This window comes from Nomascus leucogenys, chromosome 2 (genome assembly GCF_006542625.1).
Source record: "Nomascus leucogenys isolate Asia chromosome 2, Asia_NLE_v1, whole genome shotgun sequence".
Classification (NCBI taxonomy): domain Eukaryota; kingdom Metazoa; phylum Chordata; class Mammalia; order Primates; family Hylobatidae; genus Nomascus; species Nomascus leucogenys.
In genome coordinates, this window is record NC_044382.1 from 46,990,739 (window position 1) to 47,009,290 (window position 18,552).

Consider the following 18,552-nt stretch of genomic DNA (forward strand, 5'->3'; position numbering starts at 1 on the left):
GTGGATTAAGAGGGTTGTGTATATCTGAAAACAGCGTGCTCATTCGGTTTCCTCTCACAGAGGGATGTTTTCAATGTCATTTCATTTAAAGGAGTTAGGAACATGCAGGATATTTCTACTTTTCAGTTGGGATTTAAGTAAAAGAGAAAGAACTTCTATTTCCTCATAGCAAAAACTCAATATAGCATTTTCTATCAAATGGGAGAGCAAACCTCAGAAATAGGTAATAAGCCTCAACTTTAGACCCCACTTCCAGTTTCATGTCTTTGAAAGATTTCATATGACTTCTTTAACACTTCTGAAATTAAATTCCATGTCATTTATGTCTCTGAAAAAAAAAATCTTTCTTTCTTTATTACTCAATTCTAACATTTCTGAAAATCAAAACATCCAGAAATTTCCTTCTTGGCTCTGACAACAATATCCCTTCTTCCTAGTTCTATAAAACCTGCCTCATCACATGGATCCGCGTCCCCCATTCTGCGAGCCTTCTACATGTGACCCCTCTCCCATGACTGCCCATTTTCCTGCTCCAAATGAGAGGTTGAATACATAGGATTGAATCTGTAAGTGGCTATGACCTTCTTTGTTGAAAAGAATTGTCAAAATGGCCTTCAGTTATATTGTAATTATCTTCCTTCTCGGTCTTAATGTTTTCCTTCAGATCCGCAATGAGTAAAGCAATTGCATTTTACTTATTAATAAAGTGACCTACTAGAAAAAAAATCAACTTTAAATTTTCAAGCCTAAAGCTAATTCCCACATTGTGATTTTTGCCCAAATTATTAAATATCTCTGGACATGGAACTTCATGCTTCCTTCTGGAACAAGAATAAACAACCAAGTGACTCGATGGCCACAGTTCTGAGACTTTCTGAAAGCTGTCTATGAACAAACAGCCACTGGTTTGTGATAGATGAAAAATATGATCATGAGAAAGGTGTCACTTAAAAATGTTCACCTTTTAAAAATTATATCAGCAATACTTAAAGGGGATCTTTAAAAAAACTCCCTTGAAAATCCTTAAACAAACATCTTTTTAAAAAATTGCCTTCCTTCCCCTCTATTACCCCTCTACCTCCTTTCCTTTGTTTCTCCTTTCCTTCCTCCTTCCTTCCTTCCTTGAAAGATTATTTCTTACAAATCTTGCCCCCCTCCCAAAAAAAACCAACGTGCAAGAACAGAGACTTTTATACATATTTAATTTACCTGGTTTATCTAAAAAGTAGTTTACGATATGACTCAACTTTTACATTTATCAAATAAAATGGTTATGTTCTAGTTCCCAACTTACATTTAGAAGAATGACCCACGTTTGCCCACTCAAATGCTATGCTTTCCAATCATACTCTCTAATCTGACAAGACAAACGTATTTAACTACAAATCATAATATACGTAACCACCCACAGAGAGCTCATGTTCCGCAGTGTGTTAAGTGCTTACACACATTAACTAGTTCAATCATTACCACCTTGTGAGGTATATTATTACTTTAAAGATGAGAAAATCAAGGCAAAAAGAAGTATCTTACCCAAAGCCAGACCAATAGTAAGTGGCAGAGCTAAGATTCTGTAATAATTTTTTCCCTGACTTCTCTAAACCCATTGCAATTATAAAAAGAGTCAGGCCTCACCTTCTTCACAATATCATAAAAAAGTCCAGAAGTTGAAAAATACTACAACTCAAGCAGGCTTCGTGAGATCTGGTGTTCCTGTCTGGTAAACATAGCACGGCACCCTGCATGCTTGTATCCTTCCAGTTACTTCTGGAAGGTGACTCATGGGAGGTTCCTTTGGATGACAAAGTCAACATTAGTACGTTGCAGCTCTTGAGAAATGCATGGTGGATCTGTATCAAGCTATCCTGGTGTGGTGAAGATCAGGGTCCAGTCAGCTCACAGCAGCGGGGGTGAATAATGATGTCAAGAGTAACTGTAATAGGTGATGAATCCTACCATGTTTCACCCAAATGGAAATGTTCTTGACCACATAAACAAATATTTTCAGCTATCTTATAGTTTTCCTTAAAATATTAGAAAAATATCAACATAAAGAATTTCTCTTTGGAGATGAAAACATGCTCTAAAAGCCACATTTCTATCAAAGAATAAGAAAAAAGAACCACAGATTATAGAAGCTATAATCCGTTTCATTACCCACAATTGCTCATCTAGATCCTCCCAGATCGGTAAGAGAAATCATGGCTCTCTATAACGTCACCCAGGGCAAACAGCAGTTGTCTCAAGGAGCAACAGAAAAATAGACGGAAGCTAAAAAACTGAAGCCAAACTATCTTAGTTATCACTGACAGAAAAGTTCGAATTGACACATGACATGCAAAGAGATTTTTCTGCTTCATTATTTTCCTGAGACAAGAAACTATGAATCAAGTTAAGTTATGATTCTCAAAATAATGACCATAAAAGTTTCTAAGAGAGGGCTCTAAGATTTCACCTTCTGTCAGAGGAAGCGTCACAAAAGGAGTATTCTATCTTGATCTCACCTCCAACCCAAATACAGTGAAAAGTGCACAGAGGTTCTATAGAGCGGAGGTAGTTGTGTGTGATGCTCATGCCTTTCTCTGGAGAGAACAGAACTGTGTCTTGTCTAGCAGGGAAGGTTGTTAGGTTATTTAATGAGCCCTAAGGAACCATGCTGTTTCTAAGGCTTCCCCAGGCCTCCTGCCACCTATACTGGTTCTCCAATACAACAGCGAATGTACCAAACAATTGGAAAAAGTGTCGCTGAGCACAAGGATCGAAAAGATGATCCTGATAAACAAAGGCTGAGGAGTGGGAAAACCAGACTGATGGAGAAGCTGTGACTTGTCAAGGACAGTTTGCTCTCAGCAGATTCCTGTCCTTCTTTCTCCTTTCTGGTTTCCATTTCCAAAGAGTCAGCTTCCACATGTTTGCAATGTGACTCAAGGCTATAATGGTAGGAGAACTGGAAGGAGTGTGTAGTGAAAAGCTGGGTCTTTCTTCTTTGCTAGCCATCTGGGCTTCCACCCAACCTGCTTCTGCTGAGCTCACATGCTATGCCCGCTTGGGAAAAATAAAGTAAACTAAATTTGAGCTGTGCTCTCAAAGTCTGAATTGCTGGAACAGCACGTTTTCTGCAGGCTTAGATGACGACAAAGCATGGTTTACTATTATTTATATGGTAATAAAGAAATTATCAAGTTTCTCTCTCTTTTTAAGGCTTAGTTAAATTAAGCTTAAGCTTCCCTAGGGATACCAGATGAAGTTTTCTTTGATCAAGGAGACACTTGCTAACAGAAGCAGAAATGCTCCCCTGCTCGCTGATGTCCATCAATCAGCTAGGAGCAGTTTAGGTAAATATCTTTAAATTCTCAGACCTTTCTTTTTGGGAAAATATCAAGGGTTCAGTATTCAGAAAATTGCTGCATCTTCAAAGCGTGACCTGAGCCAGCAGCATCAGGGTTCAGATACAAGGCCAGCACATTTGTGCTGCCATTCCTCAAAGGACTCCTTGATGCCCATGGAAAGCAAAAGCTTAATTCTCTCCTTCTGCCTTATGATACTCTTGGCTTCTCAATTCTCAGGACTGTTTTTTTATCTTTGAATCTCTCTCTCTCAGGGTACCCAAGAGACCCAAGCAGAGAAAATAACAGAATGAGACTGTCTACATTCTGTAAAGCCAGAGTCCATCCAATACAAATAGGATATTATATTTCTGAAAGTAGCCAATTCCACTTGATTTTCTGGAAGGCACAAAACATGCATAATAGAACTTCAGCTTTGCAGTTCTTTTCCAAAGGGGAAAAAAACCCATATGGAAGCCCGTGGCTTGAGAATGATCAGTATTCTACAGAACCCAGTACCTTCCCTAGGTAAGGAATAAATGGAAAAATTTAGGTTAATGAAAAACTTGACATAAACAACGATAACACACCCCATGCTTTAATGACTAGAAAAACAATTCTTCAGATGCTTCAACAATATAAATAAACTATCAAGTAAAGATTTTTAAAAATTCCTCCCAGCCCTCTATACTGGACTGTCTTCTGCCTGTGGTCACTCTGTGATATGGTTTGGCTGTGTCCCCACCCAAATCTCAACTTGAATTGTGCTCCCATAATTACCACATGTTGTGGGAGGGACCTGGTGGAAGATAATTGAATCACAGGGGTGGTTTCCCCCATACTGTTCTCATGGTAGTGAATAAGTCTCATGAGATCTGATGGTTTTATAATGGGAAACTCCTTTCACTTGGTTCTCATTCTTTCTTGTCTGCCACCATGTAAGACATGCCTTTCACCTTCTGCCATGATTATGAGGCCTCCCCAGCCACATGGAAGTGTGAGTCCATTAAACCTCTTTCCTTTATAAATTACCCAGTCTCAGATGTGTCTTTAACATCAGCGTGAGAACAGATTAATATTCTTTGGGTCATTACTCCCTTTCTCCACCAATGAACACCTCTGGGGTCTCTCAAAAGACAAACTGCCACCTCTGAGCCCTGGAGCAGCTACCAGCCTCCATCTGTTCGATCACAAGGAAGAGAGGGAAGCAAGCAGGCCTGGTACTGTGCAGTGACATCAATGCCCAGGATGCCCAAGACTATCTCCTCAAGGCTTGAGCAATGGACCCTACAGCCTTGTTAAATGGTGAGCATCATAAGAAGGTGACGCAAGGGATGCAACCAGTGGCCACATGGTTGGCAGGTGGTAAGACAGAGGAAGGACTTGCAGTTATAGAGTTTTGAGTCTGTCATTCTTATAGCATTGACTCAAACTGCTTTTCACATGATACTATTCACAAGATTTTATTTAAATTCAAACCAATCATCACCTCTTGGCAACTTAGGGACAGGGTCTAATCTCTTGATCTTGAATCTCCTTGCTTTAAATTGAAAGAGCCTCTGAAACAGGAACCATGCTTCCATAAAATACTTTATATGCAGGGAACACAACCAGGACTAAACTAACCTTTTGTTCTCCCTGATGCATTTGAAGATGTGAGATAGATACATATAGGTCTGAGAAAATAAGCCTGTTTCTTATTTCTTTCTAGACCTTGAGGTAATAGTTTTAGTTTTTCTTTTTAAGTTTATCTCATTTGAACACAACGTCTTTCCTCAGTGGTCAGAAGCTGAAGAGTCCCTCAGGAAGCAAGGTGGTCTCTAAGCCTCTTCATCACCCTTTTCTTTTCTTTTTATTTTTTGAGCAGAGTAACAATTAGAGATTGATTATTAGATTAGCAGGAAACACTGCTTGGTTCCAATCTCCTCCGCTTCTACTGTGAACTCAACTCATATCAACAAGCTAATTAAAAGGAATCACACCCTAAGAAATAACCAATCACCGATGCATAGGTCCACTGTCAGAAATTAAGTAGAAGCCACTTGGCATAACTGACCTGAGAGTGAGCAAGATTCAAAAGAGACCTTCAGAAGCAAATGGTGCTGAACGACGCACAGTAGGTGTAGACAAATATATAAGCCATGACAGGCTGTCAGCTGACCAGCCTGCCTCCTGATGCCTTCTCTGTGAAGTCACAGCCTCTCCTCTCTCTGCAGAGCCTCTAAATATGAGGGCCTGGAGGCACTCTTCAGCCCTCTGCAATTTCCTTTTTGCTCTGCTCTTAGAGTTTTCATCTGCTTTTCATGGCTTCAATGAAGATCTCCACAGCACACTCACAAATCTTGCTTCCAGTCCTGAATCCCCTCCCACAAATTTTAGTCCTGCATTTGCCAAATTTTTTGGATATCTATAGTCATCTCAAATTCAACATGTTCAGAGCCAAACTCATCATCATTTGTTGATTTACATTTGTTCATTCATTCGTTCGTTTATTAGCACTGGCCACAAATGGGGATAAGGACCTCCCTGACCTCAAGAAGCTCAGAGTCTGATCCTAAATTGGAGAGTCAGAATTTGTAGATCAAAAAGGATCAATGTGACTTAACTGCAATACCCTGTTTGTGTACAAGGCAACTGAAGCCAAGGAAGATCAAATGGCTTGTTTAAGCTTATATTGCTATTGGCAAAGCTAGCAGTTAAACTCAGGACTCCTGACTTGCTCATTTCTATCAAAGACGTCATAATTTTCCCAATATCTTCCATACAGCTTTGGAGAAACACAAATGAAATTCCTCACAATGTCTCACCTCAACAGCCAGTTGATCAAAAAGCACTTTAGTGTCTTTCTTTTGAACATCTCGGATTTCTGCCATTTCCTTCCTTTCTGACCACCCCTGGGCTATTCCAGGTCAGCAGCACCCTCATGCATCACCCGACCTTGCCTGCAGAGATGGTCAGTCTCTCTGACCCTTCCTGCACTGGGCATTTCCCCTATCCGACCTGCACCACCCATCTCACCCTCTGTCTGTGTCCGCGTTCCATAGAACATGGACCCCAGTGGATGCTCAGTGGAGGGGGAGTCTGTGGTCATAGGGAAATGCTGCTTGCACTCCATTGCTTGGAGAGTCACCTTCTCTTGAACCAGTATTTCTTAAGCTTACTTGACCACAGAACTCCCTCTTTGCAAGGAACGCACATGACCACCCCCTAGATCCAGTGTTTCTGCAAAAGCATGGTGGGAGATGGCAGCCTGCAGTCTAAAACACAATGGGTTGGTCAGGTAGCTCCTTCCCTAATGGTCTGTTTTTGTAATTTTCCCAATAGGAAACATTCTCCAACATTGCTTGAAGTCAAGGGTTCATGTAGGGAAAGAAGGTTGGAGACGTGTGTCGAGGCTGAAACTTCTGTCATGTCAGAGGACTATCCAGGGCTCAAGTGAGCAAAGGGATCTCCACATACAATGGGTTAGATCAAGATGAGGACCAAAAATGTGAATAGGTCAAGCCCAGAGACATGGAAAGGTCAGGAAGGAATCATTGGTGCACACAGCCAGGTGGCTGAGCTGGGCTGAGGCAGGGAAGAGCAGTCAGTTGTGGTAATCTTAGATGTACTGGTAAGGTCCACATGGTCCAAGACTCTTCCCAGCTGCACTGGAGATCGAGGCTGATGACTGCTCCTCCTGAGGATGGGTGGCCCTGGGACCACAACATGGCAGTCAGGAGGAGGCTTGGGGTAGGCCACCGGTGAGTCCTGCCCATTTCTATTTCAGAAGCAGGAAGAACGGAATTACCTCGGATATGTTTCTTTGTTTTTGCAATTTTCCCAATTGGAAACATTCTCTGTCTCCTTTCCCACTTAATTAAATCTTACCCTTCCTCCAATCTTCAGTTCAGATCTCATTTCTTCTAAAAATCCTTTCTCAACTCCCTCATCTGAGACTACTGTAGCATTTATTTACCTGAATCAGAAAACCAAAATTTTAACAGTAAAAAGCATCCTTGGCTTGCATTTGTGCCAAGAAGTCTGTGAAATGGTAGAATTTTCCCATTAAATACCTTTAAAAGTAATGTATAAGGTAAGATTATAGTACATTCACAAACGAGAACTGTATTTATATAAAACTTTCAGGAACTATAGTTTTTAAGTAAGGAGATTTAACATAAATAAAGAATTCATTATAACTGATATTGAGTTCTGCTGTTTTGACCAGAATAACTTTGGGAAAACTAGGAGTTTCATGCCTTCATTTTCACTTTGCAAAAATTGTCAACCGGCTAATGAATACTATTATGAGAAGAAAGACTAAATGGTACAAGAGGAAAACAAAATCATGATAGATTCCATAAAGACCATTTATAATGGAAGCGAATATTTCTGCCTATTTCTCGCATCACCTCCCCCCACAACAATACAAATAAAATTAGTCTCATTTGCTTAAAAATTATCATTTTGGTACTATTTCTGCGTATTACTAAAACGTTTTTCTTCCTAAGGATAAAAAAAGGCCTGGTGACCAGAATGCTTAATTCAGTTCCCACCTGGAATTCAAAAACTATCATATTAGATGCCATATTTTAACATACATACATCTCCTTCACTGAACTGTGGGTTATGGAAGGAAACATGAGGAGATGCTCATCGGAGGTAATTCCAGTGTTCCTACTTCTGAAATAGAAATGGGCAGGAATTACCTATGGCTTATCCCTGGCCTCCTCCTGACCACCATGTTGTGGTCCCAGGGCTGCCCAGGAGGAGCAGTCATCAGACTGGATGTCCAGTGCAGCTGGGAACAGTCTTGGACTGCATGAACCTTACCAGTATGTTTAAGATTACCACAACTGATGGCTCTTCCCTGCCTCAGCCCAGCTCAGCCACCTGCTTGCATGCACCAAACAATAATTCCTTCTTGACCTTTTCCATATCTCTGGGCTTGACCTATTTTCACTTTTGGTCCTCATCTTGATCTAACCCATTATATTTGGAGATCCCTTTGCTCACTTGAGCCCTAGATAGTCCTCTGACATGACAGAAGTCTCAGCCTTGGCACACATCTCCAACCTTCCTTCCCTACGTGAACCCTTGACTTCAAGAAACTAGTGGGGGGGTGGAGACAAGATGGCCGAATAGGAACAGCTCCGGTCTCCAGCTCCCAGCCCGAGCGACACAGAAGACCGGTGATTTCTGCATTTCTGCTTGAGGTACCGGTTTCATCTCACTAGGGAGTGCCAAACAGTGGGTGCAGGACAGTCGGTGAAGCGCACCGTGCGCGAGCCGAAGCAGGGCGAGGCACTGCCTCACTCGGGAAGCGCAAGTTCAGGGAGTCAGGGAGTTCCCTTTCCTAGTCAAAGAAAGGGGTAACAGACGGCACCTGGATAATCGGGTCAGTCCCACCCTTATACTGCACTTTCCCAAAGGGCCTGGAAAACGGCACACTAGGAGATTGTGTCCCGCACCTGGCTTGGAGGGTCCTATGCCCACGGAGTCTCGCTGATTGCTAGCACAGCAGTCTGAGATCAAGCTGCAAGGCAGCAGCGAGGCTGGGGGAGGGGCGCCCACCATTGCCCAGGCTTGCTTAGGTAAACAAAGCAGCCAGGAAGCTCGAACTGGGTGGAGCCCACCACAGCTCAAGGAGGCCTGTCTGCCTCTGTAGGCTCCACCTCTGGGGGCAGGGCACAGACAAACAAAAAGTCAGCAGGAAATTCCAGAGACTTAAATGTCCCTGTCGGACTGACAGCTTTGAAGAGAGTAGTGGTTCTCCCAGCACGCAGCTGGAGATCTGAGAACGGTCAGACTGCCTCCTAAAGTGGGTCCCTCACCCCTGAGCAGCCTAACTGGGAGGCACCCCCCCAGTAGGGACAGACTGACACCTCACTCGGCCGGGTACTCCTCTGAGACAAAACTTTCAGAGGAACTATCAGACAGCTGAATTTGTGGTCTCACGAAAATCCGCTGTTCTGCAGCCACCGCTGCTGACACCCAGCCAAACAGGGTCTGGAGTGCACCTCTAGTAAACTCCAACAGACCTGCAGCTGAAGGTTCTGTCTGGTAGAAGGAAAACTAACAAACAGAAAGGACATCCACACCAAAAACCCATCTGTACATCACCATCATCAAAGACCAAAAGTAGATAAAACCACAAAGATGGGGAAAAAACAGAGCAGAAAAACTGGAAACTCTTAAAAGCAGAGCACCTCTCCTCCTCCAAAGGAACGTAGTTCCTCACCAGCAATGGAACAAAGCTGGATGGAGGATGACTTTGACGAGTTGAGAGAAGAAGGCGTCAGACGATCAAACTACTCTGAGCTACAGGAGGAAATTCAAAACAATAGCAAAGAAGTTAAAAACTTTGAAAAAAAATTAGAAGAATGGATAACTAGAATAACCAATGGAGAGAAGGGCTTAAAGGAGATGATGGAGCTGAAAGCCAAGTTTCGAGAACTACGTGAAGATTGCAGAAGCCTCAGTAGCAGATGCGATCAACTGGAAGAAAGGGTATCGCTGATGGAAGATGAAATGAATGAAATGAAGCGAGAAGGGAAGTCTAGAGAAAAAAGAATAAAAAGAAATGAACAAAGCCTCCAAGAAATTTGGGACTACGTGAAACGACCAAACCTACGTCTGATTGGTGCACCTGAAAATGATGGGGAGAATGGAACCAAGTTGGAAAACACTCTGCAAGATATTATCCAGGAGAACTTCCCCAATCTAGCAAGGCAGGCCAACATTCAGATTCAGGAAATACAGAGAACGCCACAAAGATACTCCTCGAGAAGAGCAACGCCAAGACACATAATTGTCAGATTCACCAAAGTTGAAATGAAGGAAAAAATGTTAAGGGCAGCCAGAGAGAAAGGTTGGGTTACCCACAAAGGGAAGCCCATCAGACTAACAGCTGATCTCTCGGCAGAAAATCTATAAGCCAGAAGAGAGTGGGGGCCGATATTCAACATTCTTAAAGAAAAGAATTTTCAACCCAGAATTTCCTATCCAGCCAAACTAAGCTTCATAAGTGAAGGAGAAATAAAATACTTTACAGACAAGCAAATGCTGAGTGATTTTGTCACCACCAGGCCTGCCCTAAAAGAGCTCCTGAAGGAAGCACTAAACATGGAAAGGAACAACCGGTACCAGCCACTGCAAAAACATGCCAAATTGTAAAGACCATCGAGGCTAGGAGGAAACTGCATCAACTAATGAGCAAAATAAACAACTAACATCATAATGACAGGATCAGATTCACACATAACAATATTAACGTTAAATGTAAATGGGCTAAATGCTCCAATTAAAAGACACAGACTGGCAAACTGGATAAGGGGTCAGGACCCATCAGTGTGCTGTATTCAGGAAACCCATCTCACGTGCAGAGACACACATAGACTCAAAATAAAGGGATGGAGGAAGATCTATCAAGCAACTGGAAAACAAAAAAAGGCAGGGGTTGCAATCCTAGTCTCTGATAAAATAGACTTTAAACCAACAAAGATCAAAAGAGACAAAGAAGGCCATTACATAATGGTAAAGGGATCAATTCAACAAGAAGAGCTAACTATCCTAAATATATATGCACCCAACACAGGAGCACCCAGATTCATAAAGCAAGTCCTGAGTGACCTACTAAGGGACTTAAACTCCCACACAATAATAATGGGAGATTTTAACACCCCACTGTCAACATTAGACAGATCAACGAGACAGAAAGTTAACAAGGATATCCAGGAATTGAACTCAGCTCTAAACAAAGTGGACCTAATAGACATCTACAGAACTCTCCACCCCAAATCAACAGAATATACATTTTTTTCAGCACCACACCACACCTATTCCAAAATTGACCACATAGTTGGAAGTAAAGCTCTCCTCAGCAAATGTAAAAGAACAGAAATTATAACAAACTGTCTCTCAGACCACAGTGCAATCAGACTAGAACTCAGGATTAAGAAACTCACTCAAAACCGCTCAACTACATGGAAACTGAACAACCTGCTCCTGAATGACTATTGGGTACATAATGAAATGAAGGCAGAAATAAAGATGTTCTTTGAAACCAACGAGAACAAAGACACAACATACCAGAATCTCTGGGACACATTCAAAGCAGTGTGTAGAGGGAAATTTATAGCACTAAATGCCCACAAGAGAAAGCAGGAAAGATCCAAAATTGACACCCTAACAACAATTAAAAGAACTGGAAAAGCAAGAGCAAACACATTCAAAAGCTAGCAGAAGGCTAGAAATAACTAAAATCAGGGCAGAACTGAAGGAAATAGAGACACAAAAAACCCTTCAAAAAATTAATGAATCCAAGAGCTGGTTTTTTGAGAAGATCAACAAAATTGATAGACCGCTAGCAAGACTAATAAAGAAGAAAAGAGAGAAGAATCAAATAGATGCAATAAAAAATGAAAAAGGGGATATCACCACCGATCCCACAGAAATACAATCTACCATCAGAGAATACTACAAACACCTCTATGCAAATAAACTAGAAAATCTAGAAGAGATGGATAAATTCCTCGACAAATACACTCTCCCAAGACTAAATCAGGAAGAAGTCGAATCTCTGAATAGACCAATAACAGGTTCTGAAATTGTGGCAATAATCAATAGCTTACCAACCAAAAAGAGTCCAGGACCTGATGGATTCACAGCCGAATTCTACCAGAGGTACAAGGAGGAACTGGTACCATTCCTTCTGAAACTATTCCAATTGATAGAAAAAGAGGGAATCCTCCCTAACACATTTTATGAAGCCAGCATCATCCTGATACCAAAGCCAGGCAGAGACACAACCAAAAAAGAGAATTTTAGACCAATATCCTTGATGAACATTGATGCAAAAATCCTCAATAAAATACTGGCAAACCAAATCCAGCAGCACATCAAAAAGCTTATACACCATGATCAAGTGGGCTTCATCCCTGGGATGCAAGGCTGGTTCAACATACGCAAATCAATAAATGTAATCCAGCATATAAACAGAACCAAAGACAAAAACCACATGATTATCTCAATAGATGCAGAAAAGGCCTTTGATAAAATTCAACAACCCTTCATGCTAAAAACTCTCAATAAATTAGGTATTGATGGGACGTATCTCAAAATAATAAGAGCTATATACGACAAACCCACAGCCAATATCATACTGAATGGGCAAAAACTGGAAGCATTCCCTCTGAAAACTGGCACAAGACAGGGATGCCCTCTCTCACCGCTCCTATTCAACATAGTGCTGGAAGTTCTGGCCAGAGCAATCAGGCAGGAGAAGGAAATAAAGGGTATTCAATTAGGAAAAGAGGAAGTCAAACTGTCCCTGTTTGCAGATGACATGATTGTATATCTGGAAAATCCCATTGTCTCAGCCCAAAATCTCCTTAAGCTGATTAGCAACTTCAGCAAAGTCTCAGGATACAAAATCAATGTACAAAAATCACAAGCATTCTTGTACACCAATCACAGACAAACAGAGAGCCAAATCATGAGTGAACTCCCATTCACAATTGCTTCAAAGAGAATAAAATACCTAGGAATCCAACTTACAAGGGATGTGAAGGACCTCTTCAAGGAGAACTACAAACCACTGCTCAATGAAATAAAAGAGGATACAAACAAATGGAAGAACATTCCATGCTCATGGGTTGGAAGAATCAGTATCGTGAAAATGGCCATACTGCCCAAAGTAATTTATAGATTCAATGCCATCCCCATCAAGCTACCAATGACTTTCTTCACAGAATTGGAAAAAACTACTTTAAAGTTCATATGGAACCAAAAAAGAGCCCGCATCGCCAAGTCAATCCTAAGCCAAAAGAACAAAGCTGGAGGCATCACACTACCTGACTTCAAACTATACTACAAGGCTACAGTAACCAAAACAGCATGGTACTGGTACCAAAACAGAGATATAGATCAATGGAACAGAACAGAGCCCTCAGAAATGATGCCGCATATCTACAACTATCTGATCTTTGACAAACCTGACAAAAACAAGAAATGGGGAAAGGATTCCCTATTTAATAAATGGTGCTGGGAAAACTGGCTAGCCATATGTAGAAAGCTGAAACTGGATCCCTTCCTTACACCTTATAGAAAAATTAATTCAAAATGGATTAAAGACTTAAATGTTAGACCTAAAACCATTAAAATCCTACAAGAAAACCTAGGCAATACCATTCAGGACATAGGCGTGGGCAAGGACTTCATGTCTAAAACACCAAAAGCAATGGCAACAAAAGCCAAAATTGACAAATGGGATCTCATTAAACTAAAGAGCTTCTGCACAGCAAAAGAAACTACCATCAGAGTGAACAGGCAACCTACAGAATGGGAGAAAATTTTTGCAACCTACTTATCTGACAAAGGGCTAATATCCAGAATCTACAATGAACTCAAACAAATTTACAAGAAAAAAATAAACAACCCCATCAAAAGGTGGGCAAAGGACATGAACAGACACTTCTCAAAAGAAGACATTTATGCAGCCAAAAAACACATGAAGAAATGCTCATCATCACTGGCCATCAGAGAAATGCAAATCAAAACCACAGTGAGATACCATCTCACACCAGTTAGAATGGCCATCATTAAAAAAACAGGAAACAACAGGTGCTGGAGAGGATGTGGAGAAATAGGAACACTTTTACACTGTTGGTGGGACTGTAAACTAGTTCAACCATTGTGGAAGTCAGTGTGGCGATTCCTCAGGGATCTCGAACTAGAAATACCATTTGACCCAGCCATCCCATTACTGGGTATATACCCAAAGGACTATAAATCATGCTGCTATAAAGACACATGCACACATATGTTTATTGTGGCACTATTCACAATAGCAAAGAGTTGGAACCAACCCAAATGTCCAACAACGATAGAATGGATTAAGAAAATGTGGCACATATACACCATGGAATACTATGCAGCCATAAAAAATGATGAGTTCGTGTCCTTTGTAGGGACATGGATGAAACTGGAAAACATCATTCTCAGTAAACTATCGCAAGGACAAAAAACCAAACACCGCATGTTCTCACTCAGAGGTGGGAATTGAACAATGAGAACTCATGGACACAGGAAGGGGAACATCACATTCCAGGGACTGTTGTGGGGTGGGGGGAGGGGGGAGGGACAGCATTAGGAGATATACCTAATGCTAAATGACGAGTTAATGGGTGCAGGAAATCAACATGGCACATGGATACATATGTAACAAACCTGCACATTGTGCACATGTACCCTAAAACCTAAAGTATAATAAAAATAAAAATTAAAAAAAAAAAAAAAAAAAAAAGAAACTAGTCTACTCATGGAGCCTTGGGTGAACCATGCCATGCACATCGACAATTTCATTCTCCAAAAGGCCTGTCCTGTGAGACTCAGGCCCAGGTTCTTCTCTCAAGAAGCCTTCTCCAACTTCTTTGCCTATGAAAATCACCTCAGCCTCTGAGCTAGAATACCTTACTGTCTTCTCCAGTGACTCACATAGCCGGCCCCACAAAACTGTCCCAGAGGGTGTCTCCAAGGGAAAAGCTCCCTCTTGGAGATTAACAACACACATTAGCATATTAAAGGCTTTCCAAAGTCTTATAACCAACAAACCTTTCAAACAATATTGAGCCTCGCATTTCTCAAACTTACTTAGCCATGGAGCTCCTTTTCCACATTATATCCTTTAACAACAATTTGGAAGTGCAGATGGAAGGAAAATGAGCCTGCATAAGTCAGTGGCATTTCTCACAAGTGACCTTGTATTCTCAAGTGTCCTCCTGTCCATGTCTCTTCTCTATCTGATTTAAATGGCAACAACTCGGCAGCTCTAACCAGCTGCGGGCTTCCTCACCTCCTATCGCTGTTTTGTTTTGTTTTGTTTTGTTTTGTTTTTGAGACGGAGTCTCCTCTGTCGCCCAGGCTGGAGTGCAGTGGTGTGATCTCGGCTCACTGCAAGCTCCGTCTCCTGGGTTCACGCCATTCTCTTGCCTCAGCCTTCCTATCACTGTTTTGATCCTTGTACCACTCTCTGCCTGGTGGGAGTGAACTAATACACAGGAAGGCTGTAGCACAGCACCTAGCATACAGTAAATAACAAAGCTGCTAGCTTCTTTGATTTGGGGCAGTAGGGAGAAAGAGTGCTTAAGAGTTTAGTCTGTGGAATCAGACAGGCCCTATTCTAATTCTGGCACAGCTCTCACTAGAAAGACTATCAGGTCAAGGATCATGTCTGTTTTGTCCATCAATGTCTGGTACACACACAGTGCCTGATACAGGCCATGCAGTCAATGAGTATTCAATGAATGAATGAAGGACAAAGCAGGTCTCAACCCAAGTGATTTTGCCCAACAGAGCATATTTGGCAGTGTAAAGAGACAGTTTTGGCTGTCACACTAGCATCTAGTGGGTAAAAGTAAGGACGTTTTGCATGAAACATCCTACAATGTATAGGACAAAGAATGATCCAGCCCCAAATGTCAACAGTGCCAGGGCTGAGAAGTCCTGCTCTACAGTCAGGCCAGTCAGGGACGGATTTCTAACCACTGACCTCAGCTGTTAGGCCTTGAGCAAGTCACAAAATTTCTGTCTTAATTTCCTCATCTGTTGAATGGGATTCTAATGGGATCTTCTATTGTACACTTGTAAGCTAATACATATGCAAATGAGATGAACTGCATAATCCCTACGAACACAGTTAACACAGTGACTGGTGCTGGAAATTGTTACCTATATACGCGTCCCATGACATCCTTACTATTACCTTCTATATAATGTCTCACAGTGATGGTGAGGTTCTTCAGGTGGACTCTTCACTCTCTTGCAACTCACTGTCTCAACCCCCAAGTGAGCGCTCTTATCAAAGCAAGCCTGTGCTCCCACTTACGTTTCCCGTATGGTCAGCTTTTATTTATATGCTCACCAGGGGCTCCACAGTGAAAACGTTATTGAAGAAGAGCATGCTGTCTCCCTGCACCAGCCTCCTCTGATTCGCAAAGGTTCGGGAGAGAACAGAAAGATGTTCTCGGAGTAAGGGATCAGGAATACACTCTTCAAATAAGTCATCAGTCTCATCCTTCTCCTCTTTGATCAGATCATCACAGGCCCTAAAGAAAACAGGCAATGTGAGATTCATGTGGGTACTCCCATGAAGAACTTTGTAAAGGGCTTCCCTCTAGTACCTCCTCCTGGAAATGTCCTCAGCCATCACCCTGGGGTGGTCCCTCCTTGCCATGAGTCTGTAACCTGCTGCCCTTGCACTCAGTCCTCAGACCTCTCAGAGCCTCTGTTTGCTCATCTTCAACCACCTTCTTTAAGAGATCCTCCCTGGATTCCTTTCCTATTCAATACTCATTGCTTTACTCCTGAGCCCTTATGTATATCTGGACAAATATTTTCTTTCAGGTAATCGTGTTTTCCAGGCTGCTTTTTAAATATTTAACATCTATTCTGCCCCTCACATGGCAAGGACCATTTTGTTCCTTTTAAATTTGCTTAGCTTTAATTCTTTCTTAGCTGTTAGTTACCTGGAGCATAGAACCTGGGGCCAGCAGGGACTAGGTTTGCATACCAATCCTATGATCTGTTTACTAGCTCTGTGACTTTGGGAGTTCCCCGATTCCTCCAAGCCTCAGTGTCTTCTCCTTGTAGAGACCATAGGAGCTGCTCCATCAGAAAGATGTGTTGAGGGTTAAATGTAATCAAGGCTCTAGTGCAGTTCCTGGGACAAAGCTGTCAACTCCATATATACTGGTTTTCTCCCTCTGTCAACCATAGGCAATCACCAAGCTGTCAAGCTTACAAAATGCTCAAACTATGCCTTAAGACACCTCCTTTTCTCTCTTTTTCTAGCTCTTAATATCCATCATGATAAGAGAGAACAGCAGCTTTCCCCAATCCTCCACTCATTGCCCCCACCGGAGCTGTGTTCACATTTCTTCTGAACTTGGCAGACTGAATTTTATCTCCTCCCAGGACATACGACCATATTCCCATCATTGTACTGGTATTACCAGGGGTGAGAAACAAATTATTTAGCAACATAAGTGCTGAGTGGGAGCCTAGGATTACTGAATTCCTGTCCCAGTTCCAACTCCTGTCAGTATCATCAAATAACTCTTTTTAAATAACGTATGTGTTCAGGGTGCTTTGGTCACACGCTGCAAAAAGAAGTCAAAGAAATGGGCTTGGTGTATTCTGGTTCCAAGCAAGAAAGCATCTTGTGCTTGATTTTTATTGCCAGGTAGGAGGCAGTGTCCAAGGTGACTGGCAGCATTCCTTCCACACTGCTGGGCACAGCAGGGCAAATTAAAGACAGCTCAGTTTGCAGAAAGAAAGGAATCCATTTCTTTTTTATTTGATATTTTTGTTATCTGATACTGACCTGGAAAACTTACAGATTATATACCCTTAGAAACCAAAAAATTCCACTTGCAGGAATAAATCCTTAAAAACAATCATGGATATAAACAAAGACACAGATACAAAGATGTCCATTAAAGTGCTGGAATGATACCAGATCAAGTGGGTAAATTTGATGTAAGATAATGAAGCACTGGTTGAACAAAAATGGGAATCATGAACATTACATTTATTGGGTACTTGCCAAACTTTTCACATGCATCATATAATTAAATACTCATAACTACCAGAAGGGTCATTAGCATTATGATCATCATTCCCACTATATAGATGATGAAACTGAGGCTTAGAAAGGTTAAGTAACTCGCCCCAGATCACATAGCTGAAAGATAGCCTGGACTTTAGGGTCTTTGGAGGTTTGAATCCCCTGGTGCTAACCAATATGCACACTGCCTCCCAGGAATCCAGGGAATATTAGGGAATAATAAGCAGCTAGTAAAGTGGTATTAAACGGCATATTTAACATCATTTTCAAATGTCTGAAATATTTTAAGGTGAAAAACAAAGTGGCAAAATGTAACATATACAATAATCCCACTTTTGTAATAAAAAAGCAAAAGAAAAATACACACTTATTAGGGAAAAAAAACAGATTTAGACATACCAAAATATTGACTGTGGTTTCCCTGGTTGGGAGGATTAGAATGGATTTTTGCCCTCATCTTTGTGCTCAGTATTTTCTAAATTTTATTAGTGCACAATGTATTTCTCTTTAAACCAGAAAACAAGCCATTTAAGAAATTAAATGTTAATTAATTCTCAGGCTGAGGCACTAAGATTTTGACCTGGTTGCCTAATATGCCTACATTGGCATGAGCCTGTG

The 18,552-nt window shown here is 41.5% G+C and overlaps 1 protein-coding gene across 3 annotated transcripts in view; it reads right to left on the bottom strand.

The window, feature by feature from the left end:
* The window catches only part of HYDIN (HYDIN axonemal central pair apparatus protein), a 442,024-nt gene that overhangs the window by 311,491 nt on the left and 111,981 nt on the right, over positions 1-18,552 (bottom strand). For all 3 annotated transcript variants that reach the window (XM_030829570.1, XM_030829576.1, XM_030829580.1), the window contains one exon: positions 16,231-16,414. In XM_030829570.1, the coding sequence (XP_030685430.1) occupies positions 16,231-16,414 (184 nt within the window). The remainder of the gene's footprint in view (positions 1-16,230; positions 16,415-18,552) is intronic.